Source organism: Melanerpes formicivorus, unplaced genomic scaffold, assembly GCF_026170545.1.
Source record: "Melanerpes formicivorus ecotype bairdi unplaced genomic scaffold, bMelFor1.0.p_v2 SCAF_17, whole genome shotgun sequence".
NCBI lineage: Eukaryota > Metazoa > Chordata > Aves > Piciformes > Picidae > Melanerpes > Melanerpes formicivorus.
This window is the reverse complement of record NW_027142369.1, coordinates 11,668,931-11,685,198: the sequence shown is the minus strand read 5'-3', so window position 1 is coordinate 11,685,198 and position 16,268 is coordinate 11,668,931. Positions and strand designations below refer to the sequence as shown.

Below are 16,268 nucleotides of genomic sequence, written 5' to 3'. Positions count from 1 at the left end.
ATTGTAAATAGTCTGAACTTTCTTTAGATACCTTTAAAATACACTCTGTGTCTTAAGGGCTTTGTTCCAGGGATCTTGGATATCCAAACTATGGAAACAGCAGCAGCTGATTTTTAACCATTGAAGCTCACTTGCATGTGCTTTTGTTCAGGAGACACTGATCTGTGGTGGTTTAGACTTGAATATAACATTTTTGGTAATTGTAAAGCTTCATAGAGTAAAGAGGGGCTAAGGGTGGAAGCTGACTGTGGTGATTTAGAGTTTTATGTAAGCACATAAAGCTGTAAGTTGTCTTGTTGTGTTTGGTTTTGAAAAGCACTTATTAACTACTTTGACATCTCGCTTTTATTCTCAAACATCTGCTTTAGATTGTTTGCCATAAAAGTGTAAGAATTAATCTTGCCCTCATTTTTGTTATTGCTACCAGAAACCAAACTGGTTTTTTATTACTACTTGTATAGGAGTTTGGACCCCGAACTATTTTCAGAGTTGAGGAGAAAATGAGTTTGTATTTTGCTTTATTTTTTTCCTCCCTCATGCTCACTCCAAGCATACAGGTGAAATCAATTGAATTATAGTTTTAAACTGCACAAAAACACTAGGCATGGCTTGTTAAACTGTACAGTAAGCTCTGCCTTGCTTTATTTGGCTCAATAGTAAGAGTTTTAAGGGTATTCAAATGATCAGCTCACTTTGGTTTGTTCCTCAGAGCAGCAGCTGCCCTGAGACAGGCTAAGACATTTGCATCATCTGAGGAGTACTTAGTACATATTTTACTGTATGAAAATAATAGATGAGATTAAACAAACAAACAAACAAAAAAGTTCCTTATATGCTTAATCTTTTGATTAGCAAATATTCTTAATGGTTGTTCTCAGTGCTTTTTTTTCTTGGATTACAGCTTGTGATGTTTCCCAAGGATCAGTGAGTAGCTGTGACATACAATGTCAGTATAAGCCTTGATGATCTTCAGCACACTGCATTTCAATGATTTCTTTCCCTGTGTTGTGTGTTGTTATATTTCAAGGCATTCTGCTGATGTGGGTTTATCCAGTATTTATGTTAGAACATACAGTAATCTTCTTTTCTACAATGGAAGTGCCACTTTTAAGGCAAAACTTTCCTGTTGTAAGCCCATAGCAGGAAATAACTCCAGCTTGCTCAAAATCTGATATTTGTGCTGCAGTTGCTTTCGGAGCAGTCTCCTCTTTCAGAATCTGTGGTGACACTTGGGGTTTTTTTATTTGAATACAAATGTTTTAGAAGAAAGGTTCACAATGGAGCCAGTGAACAAGGTGAAATGTTTGTATTGCTGATTTGCTGCCAGCTTCCATTTGCTTTGAGTGAGATTGTGGATTTTTTTGTGGAAGGAAGGAACCGTTCTTTTTACACTGTACTAAGGATGCCTGAAAGGCATCTGGTTATTGCGCTTCGAGGGTTTACAAAGTCATAGACAGTGAAACCGTAGCAGTTCTCGGGTGCACAGAGGGACTTTACTGCAATGCTCTTGGGCTCATCCAGGGCTTACAAATAGATTTCCTGATCCTGTTCTGTGAATCCTGTCCAAAGTGCTGCTAAAATTCAGGTGCCGTTGGAAATACGCACAACTACAAAAGCTGTCGCGTGTCAGTGGTTCCGATTTAAGGATCATTTTTATCTAGCCGCTTAAAACAGAGATGGAAACTCGCATGGAAAGAAATGAAGCCTTTCTGGAAGGACAGAATAATATGTTTTGTGCAGATACTGAGCTGGGGCTTCTGCCCCAGAGAGGTTTTTGTTTAGTTTGACAAAATGAATCTGCATTTTCAAAGCAGTGCCTTGAGCTCTGTGCTGCATTTGCAGTGTGCCTTGCTGTCCCCAGAATAATCAACTAATGTCTACTCACATGCTCTGCATGTGAATGAGGAATGTGAGAAATAAACTACTTTGCAATTCATGCTAAGAGTAGTAATTTCTAAATGTATTCCTAACAACTATCAGTTTTAATTTAAAATTTGTAGTAAATGTAGTCCACAAGTATTGTGAAGGCATAGCACATACTGCTAATGTCTGATGTGGCTTTGTTAATTTTTGCCTGTTTCTACTAATTTACTCTGCTATTCTCTCTTCCTGCTTTTCCTGTTCCATTCATGCTTTTCATCTGTCTTTATTGTCCTTTTATTCATATTTTATTCTTTTTGTCCCCGTTGCTATAAATACCTTCCTCTGCTTGCTTGTGCCATGCTATTATCAATATTTATCAGTTCCCCCTTGTGTAGCTCTTCAGGAAATCTGAGTTTATCTCTTTTCTTTATCAGTCATAAGGCATGCTGAGTGTGAAATTCTGCATCTTTATCAACATTTCTCTGTGTTTAAGGCTGTGTGCTCAGTAAAACAGGGAATATATCTGTGACTTTAGGAAAAAGTTTTTTGCAGAAAGAGTGGTCAGGCATTGGAATGTGCTGCCCAGGGAGGTGGTTGAGTTGCCAGCCTTGGATGTGCTTAAAGGTTGTTTGGATGTAGTGCTTGGGGATATGGTTTAGGGGTGAACATTGTAGAGTAGGATTATCTGTTGGACTTGGTGATCCTGAGGGTCTTTTCCAACCTGAATGTTTCTGAGATTCTGTGACTTAGAGTTTCTCATCTTCTAAAGACTGAGGTGAACTTTCTGTTCAGTTTTATTATTTTAAGCAGTTTTTCTTCTTAAAACATCCATCAGACTCTACATTCCTTAAAACCCATATTGTATAGCTGTGGGTATTTGAGTGGGAGGAAGCTGTTTTACAAGATCCCAGGAAAGAGCAAATAGTGGAATACAGTGATGCATGGTTCTTCATGAGCTAATGTTCTATTAATAAAGCAGATAATTTTTGCAGGTTCCACTGTTCTCTCAGGAAACCCTAAATAATTTTCTTGCATAACGGAGGGCTTGTATCAATGTAACCTTCAGTTTACTGCAGATAAATAGGAACACCAGTAGATTCAGTTGTACCAGGACTCAAACAATTGTCCCTGCCTGGTGAGTGACACACAATTATTGCTGTGCTCTGACCTCCACCAGTGTGTCTGTCCCTTCCTTAATGTTATACATCACAATACACAGTGGCATTTGTTAAATTGATTTCTACTTCACATCCCTTGAAAACTTAGGCCCTTAATGTGGGTATTTTAAACAATATTATATTAAAGCCTTTAATCTTGTAAGTAGACTGGGTACTGCAGAGCTTGTGCTTTTCCAGTAGCCAAATCAAAATGATCAAGGCTCCAGAAGTCTGATGGTAGAGATGCAACAAAAGTTTGCTTAATTCTGTATTACATAGCGTGTTGAGAACTGACATAACAAACTTAACAGAACATTGACTTTGAGTTGCCTGCAGTGAAATGTCTCTGGAAAATGAGAAGAACCTGTGGTGGTACCATGAGAAGGGCCCTGCTGAACCCTGTGAAAACCACAGCAGGAAAAAGAATGTGTGAGCTGGTAGTGAGGTTTACAAATGCAATTGGCACTCCCAGGGTGTCCAAATACCACACATCAGCCAGTTGATGGCATGGCTCTTCAGTGTAGCTGAAAGTGGCTAAACAGATATGGTGTGCAGGGTAGAGGTCCTGGGAACCAGAGCAAAAGGTACAGAAGGAGTTGAACTTCTGTGTACAGCACAGTGGATTGCACAAAAGCGAGTAAATGCTTTGGAGCAGAGACCGGGAGTTGGGAGCAAGATTGAGAAATGAGTGCTGAAAACCAGGAGGTGACCTGTGGGCTGATTATTTACATGAAAATGCTGCTGTGTTTTAATTCTTCGCTTCCAAACCCGATGCTGCCTTGTGTTGTGGGCTGTCCTTTGAGCAGTGCTGGAGATTTTGAGGAAAGCTTGGCAGTTCCTGCCAAAACTTTGGCATCTCCGCTGAAAACAAGCGAGTGACTCATTGCAGTAAACATGCAGACTATCCCCTGAATCCTATCTGAGCTCCAGCAGCCAGCGCTGGATAGGACAGTACCAGAGAGGCACTGCAATCCATTGATGTGAAGAAAGGGCACTGGGCTTTTCTGTGAGGAGAGTAGCCACTAAATCCTGGTGCTGGCACAGACCCAGAAGAATTGTATTTCATCGTGTTAGATGGACACCGGCTTTTATTCTGAGAGATTAGAGAAATGGGGCTTTTTGGCAGGAGCTTAAAGATAAGTCTAGTTAGGTAATTAATACGTCAAAAAGTTGTAAGGGAAAATTTTGGAGGCCAGTAGAACTGACGGTGTGATTTAGCCCATGTTGCTCAAGGTTAATTTTCCAGGTACCTGTTTGTGTAACAAATCACATCTGTGTGATCATCTTTGGTAATAACTTCTTCAGTGCTGTTGATATCTTGCTTTATTTCTGCCATTCCTAAAGAAAGCACATCTTTGAGATCTGTTTTGGCACTCCTAAATGAAATTAAGTAACTGTGTGTGTGAAGCCTAAATTTAGTCAGATTGTTAGTTAGCATCTGAAATCATCTACCTTAGAGAGGAAGTTGGGGGAGTGGGTATGACAATCTTCTGTCTTTTGTCCTGCTACTTGCGGTCAGATTCTGTTTCTGAGATCAATATGGAAACCTAGGTTGATTTTGTTGGTTTATGTCAGATCATTTGTTCTCTTTCTGTTTTGCTACTGGGATATCCCCACAGCGCTTTCATAATGGAGTAAAGAAATGAGATTTATTGTTGGTTTTCAAGAGCGGAAGACAAAGCAGTTGATTTCAGATATTTAAGTATTTGGAAAAGCCTCACTGGCATAGGAATTTTAGGCTCAGGAATGGAATTATGCATTTTAGTTTGACATTCTTTGTTTATTTAAACAAAGCTGTGGAAGTCAGGGAGGGTAAAGGTTAAAATAATATTGACTGAGCCCTCCAAATCTATCAGTTTCATTCTCCTTTTTCTGAGTATTACTCTAATCAAAGTAAGTAGTTAATCAGAAAGCCATATTAGCATGCATTTGTCAGTAGTGAATTGTGAGGGTGAAAACTGTAGGAAAAAACTCCACAAAGAAACCAACCACCACCCCCCCCCGTCCCACTCCAGCTTTTGACTGAAACCACATTGCCTAAGATATTTGCTTCAATGTTGCTCTGTAAGAAATTCTGGTACTGTGAAATCTTTCTAAAACCTGAATGCTACTGTGATCTTAACAGTAGTTTCCTAAGACTGCTTGTACTGAAAAAAAAAATCTTAAGAATGTATAGTTTTGTTTTAATACTTGCTTGAAAGCATTTGGGTAATTGCAGATGATGGTGTATCAGAAAGGGTCTTTGTTAATCTTTCTGTTGTGCTGTGCACAGTCAAAGCAATGCTTGGGTTGTGTTTTAGCAGCATCGTGCCCTGGCATCCCGCAGCTTGGTTTCTTGGTTTCTTTTTACTTAGCTGTGTGCTCCTTATGCCAGGCTGGGGAGGACAACTTGATGGTGAAAAGAGTTGAATACAACTAACATTGCTGCAAACTGACTTAATGAGTTTTAGCACTATTTCTGTTATCTGAAATGTGCTGTATTCTGGAAGTGTGGTGAAAACAGACCTGAGCAAGTTCCTAAGCAGAGAAGCATTTAAAAAAGGAAAAAGATTTGCTGCATTGTCTAATCCAGCCACTTCTAGTACAGAAACGTGCTTTGTCTCGACAAGTTTTACTGACCCCACTCTGTGGCTTCTCTCTCTTGCCTGGGGATGTTTTTGTGGCATAGCTGTTCCTCCTCTTTCCCCTGCCTGTGCATTTTTGGTGTCATTCTTCTTTCTCCTCCTCCTTGGTACTTGAGAAATTTCTGAGAGGAGTGTCAGTTGTTGTTTCTTTTTGCTGCCAGGGGAAAGAGGTGAAGGAAAGGCAGTGTCATTTTGGAGACACAGAGAGAGGACAGGATGGGCAGAACTGTGACTGCTGCACCTTGAGCTGGTATTTCTGGCCTCTGTGCACTAAAAAAAATATCTTTCTGCTAGCAGGCAAATACTGATATACCTGGGCTTTGCCAAGAGTCCCTCCCAACACCCCTGTGTGAAAGGTGCACTGATACACTAATTTTGATGCTCTGAGAACTGCAGTTTCCCTTAGAGGACATTGGGGTTTTTTGTTTAAAATAAGCTCCTTGTCACTGCAAGGGCAGCTCTTCTCTGTACAAAATCCGTGGTTTATTTTTTCTTAATACCATGTTGTATCGCATTCTGAAACACAAATTGTCCACCACTTTTGTTTCTTATTATTTAATCTGAAAGATGTCTCAAACAGTATGTCTAGGATAGTGAAAAGTAAATCAACCAGATTAATTTGTAGTGCAAAGACATTATTTAAGCCTCCCTCCCAATTTAATCCTCTATTTCTCTCATCTAAAAACCACACAGCGCATGAATGGAAAGTCAGTTGCTCACGAATCCATTGCTGTGCAGTCTTTACATAAACAAAGTCAGAAGGATAAGCAAATGCCTTCCTTCTAATTAGCAGTGTGTTTTGTGGTTCCATACATTCCAAAATGTAATAGACAGCTAGAGTGCCTAAAATAATCCCAGAGAAAAAAACTTGTATGCCAGGAAGATAGGGGTGGGAGCGAGAGGAGGCAGGAAAATCTGTTGTCTTTGTTCTTGGAAGCCTTTTCTATCTCCATTTGGATACTGTCAGCTTCTTTTACACAAACATTACTGCATCCAAGGGGAATTAGAAATACTTACCCATGACCACAATGTCAGATCTTAGGTTTGTCGGACAAAGCAGTACAGAGGCAGGGTCTTGGACCTGCTGCTTTTATTTTGGTTGTAGCAGGCTGATAAATGCCTGCTAATGCTGGAAGGAGGTAAGGCTCTCTGTCTAGGTGGAATACAGGAAATTAAAAGAATCTTACCTCATAGATGTGAAATGGTTCCTGGATCTGTAAAAATGCTGTGTAAGTTCAAAGTAAGAGTTACTGTCTCTGTGTCTGAAGACCTTCCCTTTTATGACAATCTTTTGTGAAATGGTAAGGGACCACTCAGGACAGGGACGCAACCCTGAGATGCTGCTGCTCAAGTGGTTTGGAACTAATATTGGCCAAGTGGAGCCTTTTAACTTCAACCAGATTTTTGGGGGCAAATGTACATTATTGCAACATCAGTGGAAAGAAGGAATGTGAAACTTTTCACTGCGAAGTTCGCATGTGTTTCCATCCCAGCCTTTGTGCACCAGTCTGTGTTATACCCAATGTTGTGACCGTGGTGCAGTCTGCGCGGGGCTGAGCAAATTGGAAGCCTGCAAGCTCAGGAGCCTGCATGGCCACCCCACTGTGCTTGCATTGCAAGGAGTCAGCAGTTTGGATGTAGCCTGTTCAGATTAAGAACATCTACAGAGCTGGATTGGTTGCAGGGCTTGACCAGGCTTCAGCCCCTTTCAGGTGGAAACATATATTGTAACTCTGATGCTTCCATCTAATTCTTTCCCAAATTAAGGCAGACTAAAATCCAGTTCATAGCAAAAAGTGTTTACGTAAAGGTCAGACAGCTATAGGGCAGGAACAACAGCCAGTTGTGAGGTTTTTTTGTTTGTTTTTTTTTTCCCCCTCCCATGTTGCTAAGTGGAATGTAAATCTATGTTGCCAAAGCCCATCAGCTAAAGTTGTGATTTTGGGAAATGAAAACAAATGAGCTGTGTCATACAGCTACACAGCTTCCTTGAGGTACAGATTTCTGGTTGGACACAAACCAATGCAGTTGTTTTGCCATGCAAAAGTACTTACCTGTTTCTGAGGTTTGCACCTTGGCCCAGTATATAGATGAGGGAGCCAGTGCTTTGAAACTGAGCTTGATGAACCAGGCATGACATGCTAGTATTTAATGGTGAAGATAATTAACTATTGGAATGACTAACCCTAAGGGATGTGCTTGGACCTTTATGATCTGAAATATTAAAGTCTAGATTGGACACCTTTTAAAAATAGGTGCATTGGCTGAACTGCTACTCCTTGGACTTGTTATGGGAACACAAACTGTCCTGGCCTGCACTGGACATGAGGTCAGATAAGCTCAAGGATGGCCACTTTCTATATGCTGCTTTTCTTCAATGTTGTGCTTCTGCCCTCTGGACCAGCACAGTGCTCCCCCCCCCATTCCTGCCCCCCTGCCCCGGTTCTGCACAGTAAGCTCTTGGCATTGCTTGGTGGCTTCCACATGATACATATACCAGTACAGACTGTATAGCTGGCATGCTAACCAGTTAGCCTCCCTACTGTTAGGCATAGCTCCCCTGCAGTCACTGATAGACTGTCTGAGAGTAAATGACCATCATGATCCTTTTTAACCTCTGGCACCTGGCATACTATTCTGCCAGGAGTCCCCAGACAGCGGTGGGCATCTAGCAGCATAAATGGTGTGGGGGGGAAAAGGCTTGTGATGAGCCTGATCCGATTGTTGGGAGGTTTCCCGCGTCTCTTGGCCAAGTCAGCAGAAGTTGCTCTTGTTAAAAAAGTGTTAGGAATGCACCAGTGGCAACTCCACTAACAGCGAGCAGCTGTTCTGGTGATGCCCTCCAGAGATGTGGCTCCTGCAATCTGAGCTGCTCCCTTTTTCCACACACAAGTAATTTCCCAAAATATTTATCATGGTTTTGATCTTTGCCTGAAACTGAATTTTCTTTTCTATGGCTGGAATGACATTGCTCTGGATTTGGAAAGACTGAGACTTTTTACTCACCAGATGAGGATGCAAAATGTCAGTATGTCTTTCCATCCAGTTGGATTAGAAGCACAAATATTGATAAAACTTTAAATCTGGAAGTCTTATTTAAACATTAATCTCTTAGAGTGGGTCTAACATGCCCACATAAATGTTGTTATGAAGTGTGATATTTTCACGGATTATAGTAGTTTGTAAATCGACAACTTCTAGCAATATAAAAAGACTGCATTTGTATCTTAAAATATCATGAAGCAGCGTTTGAGCTGAATGTTTAACCTTTCTTTTCCTACTTTTGTTTTTTCAAGTGTGTGGTTGCCTGCTTTTAATGTTGCAGCAATAGTTCATGGCTCAAAAATAACAGTATGCTAAGTATGAAAGTTGGAGCAACTCACGGCTCATTTGAGAACTTTCTTCACCGCATTTTGCCTTCAGGAGACTGTTGCTGTATCAATGTTAGCAGCAGCCCCACCAGGTAGTGCAGAAAAAGGCCAGAACTATCTGTTCTCATCACCTATGCAGAGCCATTTCAATGGAAAACTTGAGCTGCTGATATTTCTGCAGAGATCAGCCTAGATCCATGATAGTACTTCTCAAGGACTTATGTCTTCAATTTTCTTAGCTATTTTCTGCAACTCTCTAAACAAAAATATTCGTGTTCCAAATGGAGAAAGGTCACTGTCCTCAACCACAAATTTAATTAACAGTGTTCCCCTTCTACTCTGTTTATGACGTCTTTTTTTCCCCCTTTTATTTCTTTAGTTCATTTTAACCCACTGTTCCTCATGAGGAGCCTTTAGTTTCTGCTTGAGGGAGTAGATGCTTAAATGAGTGGCCCTAGGGAAGTGAAGCTCAGTAAGTGATCACTGGTGGGAGTCAAGGTTATACATGACATTACACCGTGGAAAGCTTCCGATCTCCCGTGGCAGACAAAATGTCTACAAAAACAATACCACTACTCTCCTAAATTTTTGTGTTTTGCAGATGTGAAGCTCAATTTCTACAGGGGAAGCCAAGCTGTTTTAGTGGAGCTCATAGTACTGTCTTTTTGCTGCTGCTGCTAATTTTTGTGATCACCATAGAATATAGTAGAAAATTGAAACTGTGTGAAAGATCAACAAATCGGTGTAGAATGTCATGCAGCAACATCTGTTAACTTTGGCTCTATCTCATATCCTCTTGACCTCTCCTTTCCAGCCACCAGTCTCCTGTTTTGCGAGAGCTCAGAGTGATAGGGACTTGGAAGAGGGGGGTGGTGTGTGGAAATGTCTAGCTGTTTCTCAGTGGTCTGAAGGCTTGCAAAAAGTACCATCTGGAATGAAAGTTTTATGTTTGTGTGTTTTTATATTTTTAGTTATGAAACAAATGGGAATTTGCTGAATGAATTAATTGCATTGTGCTGTGAAAGTTCATCTTGAGAGCCATTATATATGGGAGCTTGCAAAGCCTGCAGAGAGAAATGAAAGTGGCTTCCCTTTCTAATTAGGGCTTTCAGGAAATCACTGGTTACGGAATCAAGTAGGGTTGCTTGGAGACATTTGCTTGATACTACTTTTGATAAGTGAAATTTTTACCTGGTAATAATTTTACTAGTGACCCTGGAAGCAGTAAGCCTACCTTCAATAAAACTTCCCCCTTTCCTACCTCGCTGAACAAATTATAACTAATGGCACATTACTTCCAAACTGTAGATCCCAGTAAAAAAATTAAATCATGAAGAAATGACTGATAAAGTAGACAGTATGTTCATAGTGGGATGGTCTTTGTCTGGACCAGGTTAATGGTATAAGCCTCTTCTTGTATGGCACTAAAAAAGAAAAACAAAAAAGGTAAAAACCTTGACTTTTTTTTTTTTAACAGGGTCAGCATATTTCATTGGCTCCCATGCAAAAGGTAGAAGAAGCTTTGTATGAGTATCTGCCTCTGCAAGTGGAGACGTATGGACCACAAGTTCCAGAGCTTGAAATGCTGGGAAGACTGGGGTAAGTAACAAAGCGAGTTTTAATTCCCCTTTCATGGCATTATAGCTGGGACTGTTACCATCATCACTTTGCCAGCATGTAGGGGGTTTTTGTTGTTCTTGTTTTGGTTGGTTTTTTTTTGTTTTAGGGATCTTAAAATGTTAGGTTTCCTGCCCAAACAACATTTCATTTGGGTGGAAAAGCTGAATTTTTTCATTCTCTAGCCTTTATAGATCTGTTGAGAGCTGGACTGGATTGCATTAGCATTTTTAAGGTTGTCCTTGGCAATGGCTGTGAAGTAGCTGTTCATTTTCAGTTGCACAGTATTAAAAAATAAATAAATAAAAATCTGAGGCTTAATTTGCCCAGCTGTAAGCCAGTAAAAATATTAAAGTTGGGCTGTTTGCCATGGAAAAGGGTAGATGTACTTATCGAATGCTGTCTACAGGCAAACTGCATTTGTGAGAAATGAAACATAGAGCTCAACTTTGTCACAGAATATAATGTGGGGCTGGTCCAGCAGCTTGGCAGCATCATGGTGTGCAGCCATGTTTGGAAGGGAGTTGGGAGCCTGTTGTGCCTGGGTAATGGAGGCTGAGAAGTAGTCAAGGGACATGCCTGCTCTTTAGAGAAGTGTTTGTAGCTGAAATTCCACTTGAAAATGTGCAGCTATTAGGATAGTGAGTGTCACCCAATTTATCGTGGCCTAACTTTGAGGGTCACAATCAGGAGCTGGAAAACTTAATGGTAGAATAAGTGTTCAAAAAGGGTGAGTGTTGAGTCCTGCACCTGGAGAGAAATAACTCCTTGCACCAGTACAGGTTAGGGGTTGGCCTGCTGGAAAACAGCTCTGCAGAGAAGGACCTGGGAGTGTGGGTGGACAATAAATTCACCATCAGCCAGCAGTGTACCCTTGTGGCCAAAAAGGCCAATGGTATTCTGGTGTGCATTAAGAAGGGTATGGCCTGCAGGTAAAGGGAAGTGGTTCTCCCCCTCTACTTTGCCCTTGTGAGCCCTTATCTGGAGTATTGTGTTGAGTTCTGGACTCTCCAGTTCTCAGCTCTCCCAGTTCCAGAAAAATGGGAAACTACTGGAGAGAGTTCTATAGAGGGTCACGAGAATGATGAGGGGATTGGAACATCTCTCATATCTGGAGAGGCTGAGAGACCTGAGGCTCTTTAGTCTGGAAAAGAGAAGACTGAGAGGGGATCTTATTCTTATAAATGCATATAAATATTTAAAGACTAGAGATCATGAGGTGGCCAGTGATAGGATAAAGGGTGATGGGTACAAACTAAAACACAGGAGGTTTCACTTGAACTTGAGCTGAAACATCTTGACTTTGAGGGCGACAGTATCCTGGAACAGGTTACCCAGAGGGGTTGTGGACTCTCTTTCTCTGGAGACTTTCAGAACCCACTTGGATGTGTTCCTGTGCAGCCTGATCTAGGCATACCTGCAGGAGGGTATGATCTCCAGACATCCCTTCAAACTCTTAACATTCTATGATTTTATGAATGTGCAGATTGGCAAGGCAGAAAGAGTTTGTAACAATAACAGTTTGTGTTTGACTGTGCAGTGTGGGAAAACTGAAGCCACAAAGTACTGAATAATATTGAGACACTTTAATATGCAGTTTCAGAGACTATTGAAATCCAAACAGGAATAACATTTATTTTACTGGCACAGGAGAAACTGTATCTCATCCAGCAAATGTAAAGGTAGATAGATGTTGTTTTAAGTAAATAAACAAACCTAATGGTGTTTCAGAAAACTCAAGTCTGTCTGGAATTGATTTGTCTCTGTTTAGGGTTTTTATTGTCCTGATGCCTGCAATTTTTTAAAATCTGATATCAAAATTCTCAGACTGAATATTAATTAGCAGTTTAAATTTGACTGGAGCTACACACAGCTTCACCACCTGTTTGAATGGAGCACAGTTCTCAGGGCCCTCCAGGGGTGGGCCTTTCAGCCCAAAGCCTCTTCACAAATGAAAATGCTTGGGGTACAGAGGGAGGATGACTTGGTGTGTGGGATTCCTTGTCCCTTCACCTGTGCCCCGGTGCAGTCTCTGTCCATCCCATCTAATTGCCTGTGACACTGAAGGCAACCCAACACCTTTCAAAACAAGATCCTTAAATGATGCCATTGCACTGCAATGTCTGTGTGTGAGTGTGTTTGGAGGAGAGCTTTCAAACAGAACTCAGTCTTGTCTTGGAGGCACTTTGATACATGTGTGGTTTTGCTCCTCTGAGCAGGTACAGCCAGGGTTGTTTGGCTAGGCTCTGGAGATGCTGAAAGGGTTAACAACAGCAGGGGTGCTGGGTGGCTGTGGTAGCAAGGGGAGGTTTGTGGGTGGGTGAGTTGTGCCCACCAGAAGAGTTCTTCTAAGTCCTGAGGTTGTTTGCAATTCCAAAACAAATACATAGACGGTGTGGGTTCCCAGCCAGTACAGCTCTAACTATTCCATAGGGTATCTGAAATACCTTCCACCATTCGTGTGTGTGTTTGTGTTTCTGGGTTTGCACAAACTTGTGCGCATTTCCTGTTGGTGATGAATGTTTAACTCATGTGCCTCAGTCCCTGCTTTGGGCATTCTTAGGCAGCTGCATACAGCTGTCTGGGTGCAGTAGAAGAGCTGGGCACAACATTATCCACTCCTGCTAAAGAGTTTTAGTCTCCTTTTCATTTGGACTCATATAAGAACAGGTTAAATCTAAGTGTATTTAGTGGTTGGGTTTTTTTTGTTGGTTGTTGGGGTTTTGCTTGGTTGGATTTTTGGGGGGTTGTTTGTTTTATTTTCCATTTTGTTTCTCCCTCTTTTCATATTCTTTTTAATAATTTGGCAGTCTGGTTATTTATTGCTGCTAAATAGTTCCCTCATGTGTGGGCATTAGATCTTTAAGGTCCCTTCTAGCTCAAATCATTCTATGACTCTATGAATAGTTCTGGCTCCAGAAACTCAGATACTAATTCCAACTTCCCTGGCACTGGCAGGGATATGCTCAACTAGACCAGCTTGCTCAAGGCCTCCTCCAGCCTGGCCTTGAACAATTCCAGGAAGGGGGGCATCCAAAACCTCCTTGGGCAACCTGTTCCAGTGTCTCACCACCCTTACTGTAAAGAATTTCTTTCTAATATCCAGTCTAAATCCATCCTCCTCAAGCTTCAATCCATTTCCTCTTGTCCTATCGCAACAAACCCTTGTAAAAATTGCAGTGGCACTGCCAACTTGGAGACTTTGAATCCACTTCTGGTAGTGTAATTTATTGACTACTTTTTTTTTTAAGATACAGTTTATTGACTTCTAAACACTCAGTAGAGTGGACCTTTTTTTATTCACATCTTAACCTCTTCCGCAGGACTCACTTCAGCTTTTAGCATCAGTCTTGCTTTTCTTTCTTAGTGAACTGCTGTAGTGGAGACAGCTGGCAAGGAGGTTTCTAGCCAAGAGCAAGAAAATGGGTGAATCCTTAAGGGATCATTTAGAAAACTTGGTAGGGATCTTTTACAATGAAAAAAGATTGCTTTTTAAGGTGACTTATATTATGTGCTCATTAGGCTTTACAAAGAAATTTGTGTGCAGTCCAGTAAAATTGATTCTGCATCTGCCCACTGCTGTTCTGTGTGGATTTTGCATGGGTTTTTTTTGGGGAAAAAAATTTAAAAAAAAGAGAAATTTTTATTCAAACTGTTCTTAGTAATTAGTTTTCAGTTTCCCTTGGGGCTGTACATTTTCTTTTTTTTTTTATGTGTACTGCAGAAAAGCACTAACATTATTAGGATGCATGGTTTGCTATTGTGTTGGAAACTTGAGAATAATGAAAATTATGAAGAAATAGATTTATTTGTTTGTTTGTTTTCAAAACAAATGATTGGTATAATGTGTAAGGGTTTGTGTCCTGCAGCCCCCTAGTCCCCTCCTTCCTTTTTTAATGGAGGAAGATTTTCTGGAAATAATGAAATACAATACAGGCAATAATCCTGGATTACATGGCTTTCTGGAAGCAACTTCTGTTACACTAATGTGTGGAGAGTATTTAACCTTGTGGTAGCAAGAACGAAGCTTTCTCAGCCTCTGATAGATATTCTTTTGACTGTCTGTGGGGTTACTCCAGGGAAGTCTCAGTGCCTGATGGTCCCAAGAATACACACTGAATGTGCTGGGTTGGTGATGGTTTGATCTGGGTGGTAACGGTAACTTTGGATGTTCAGGGTATGAGGAATAGCTCATGCCTGTTTAAGCTGTCAAAGGGAAATGTGACTTGAAGAAGGGGAGAAGACAGATGTAAGAGCACCTCCCAACCTGTGGTACTTTGCTTGGAGAAAAGGGAGTCTTCTATTAATGTAATGTAGCCATCCTGGAGACATGTTCTACTCCTGCCTGTTCTTCTATGGCAGCTAGTAGTCCTGGGTCTGTGTGACTTGCTCCCCACTCAAAGTCACTGAAGTGTTTGGGGATGTGCAGTGGGAAATGGTTGATTTCTGAATGGGGTTGAAGGCATCCTGCTGATGGGACCCATGTTTAGAGAGCTGTCTTATCAAAGGCCCTACTGACACTTCTGCCATCACCAGAAACAGGTTGGTGTAGTTTGAGCAAAGTCTAAATCTGTTGAACTGCCAAGGTCATTGCAAGGCTGAATGGCCTACTGTAAGCTTTTAGAGATGTAAAGTGTGTTGTTGAAAGAGAGACCATGAGTGCCTGGGTGCTTGGGCACTCACTGCCATTACTTTACTTTGAGGTTTACTGGAAGGGGCAAAAAAGACCTGTCTTTTTAAATTATCATTATTATTATAATGTCTTAGCTGAGCACACTGAATTTGTGTGGTTCTGGAGGTCTAAATTTTTCTTACTGCAGAACAAAAAGAACAAAAAATAGAACAAACTCTGATGTGCCAAGCAGTGGAAGACCAAAACAGGATGGAGATGGAAATTATTTTGTTGTTTAAAAAAATAAGTATGTGTGATGTAGTGTTGATTAAAAAAACCAAACCAACCAAACAAAAAAAAACAGGGGATCAAAATTATCTTTGTTTGAGGTCTTGAAAAATGTAAAGACATTCTTGTCATTAATTGTAAGTATGTATAGCTAGCAGGAGCAGCCACAGTGTTCTCACACAAAGTATTTACAGCTGGGGAAGAGGCATACACCCAGTTACTTAAAAACTGGCTGTAAATTGAGACTCTGCCAGGTGTATGCCAGGCTCTTCTCAGTGATGTCCAATAATAGGACAAGGGGCAATGGGAGCAAGCTGGAGCATAGGAGGTTCCATGTGAATAGAAGGAAAAACTTTTTCACTGTGAACAGTGGAACAGGCTACCCAGCGAGATTGTGGAGTCTCCTTCTCTGGAGAGATTCAAAACCTGCCTGGAGGTGTTTCTGTGTGACAGGCCCTAGGTGATCCTGCTCTGGCAGGGGGGTTGGACTAGATGATCTTTCAAGGCCCCTTCCAATCCCTAACATCCTGTGAAGATTAAAAATGCTTGTTTGCCCTCCACTGAAATCCTCACATTTAAGAGAGAACTCTTGTGCAGACCTTGTAATTAAGTTAAGCCTGGGATGCTTAAGACTGTGTTTGCCTGCTTTGTATGGAGAGATGCATCCTGAATATATACATGTGTGTGTGTATAAAATAATTGAATTTACTCTGAAAAACTGTGCTTTTCTTCAGGA

The 16,268-nt window shown here is 41.0% G+C and overlaps 1 protein-coding gene across 1 annotated transcript in view; it reads left to right on the top strand.

Moving 5' to 3' along the window:
* MNAT1 (MNAT1 component of CDK activating kinase) overlaps positions 1 to 16,268 on the top strand; it is a 126,234-nt gene that overhangs the window by 74,147 nt on the left and 35,819 nt on the right. Inside the window, exon 7 of the mRNA XM_068148950.1 lies at positions 10,493 to 10,614. Coding sequence (XP_068005051.1) covers positions 10,493 to 10,614 — 122 coding nt within the window. The remainder of the gene's footprint in view (positions 1 to 10,492; positions 10,615 to 16,268) is intronic.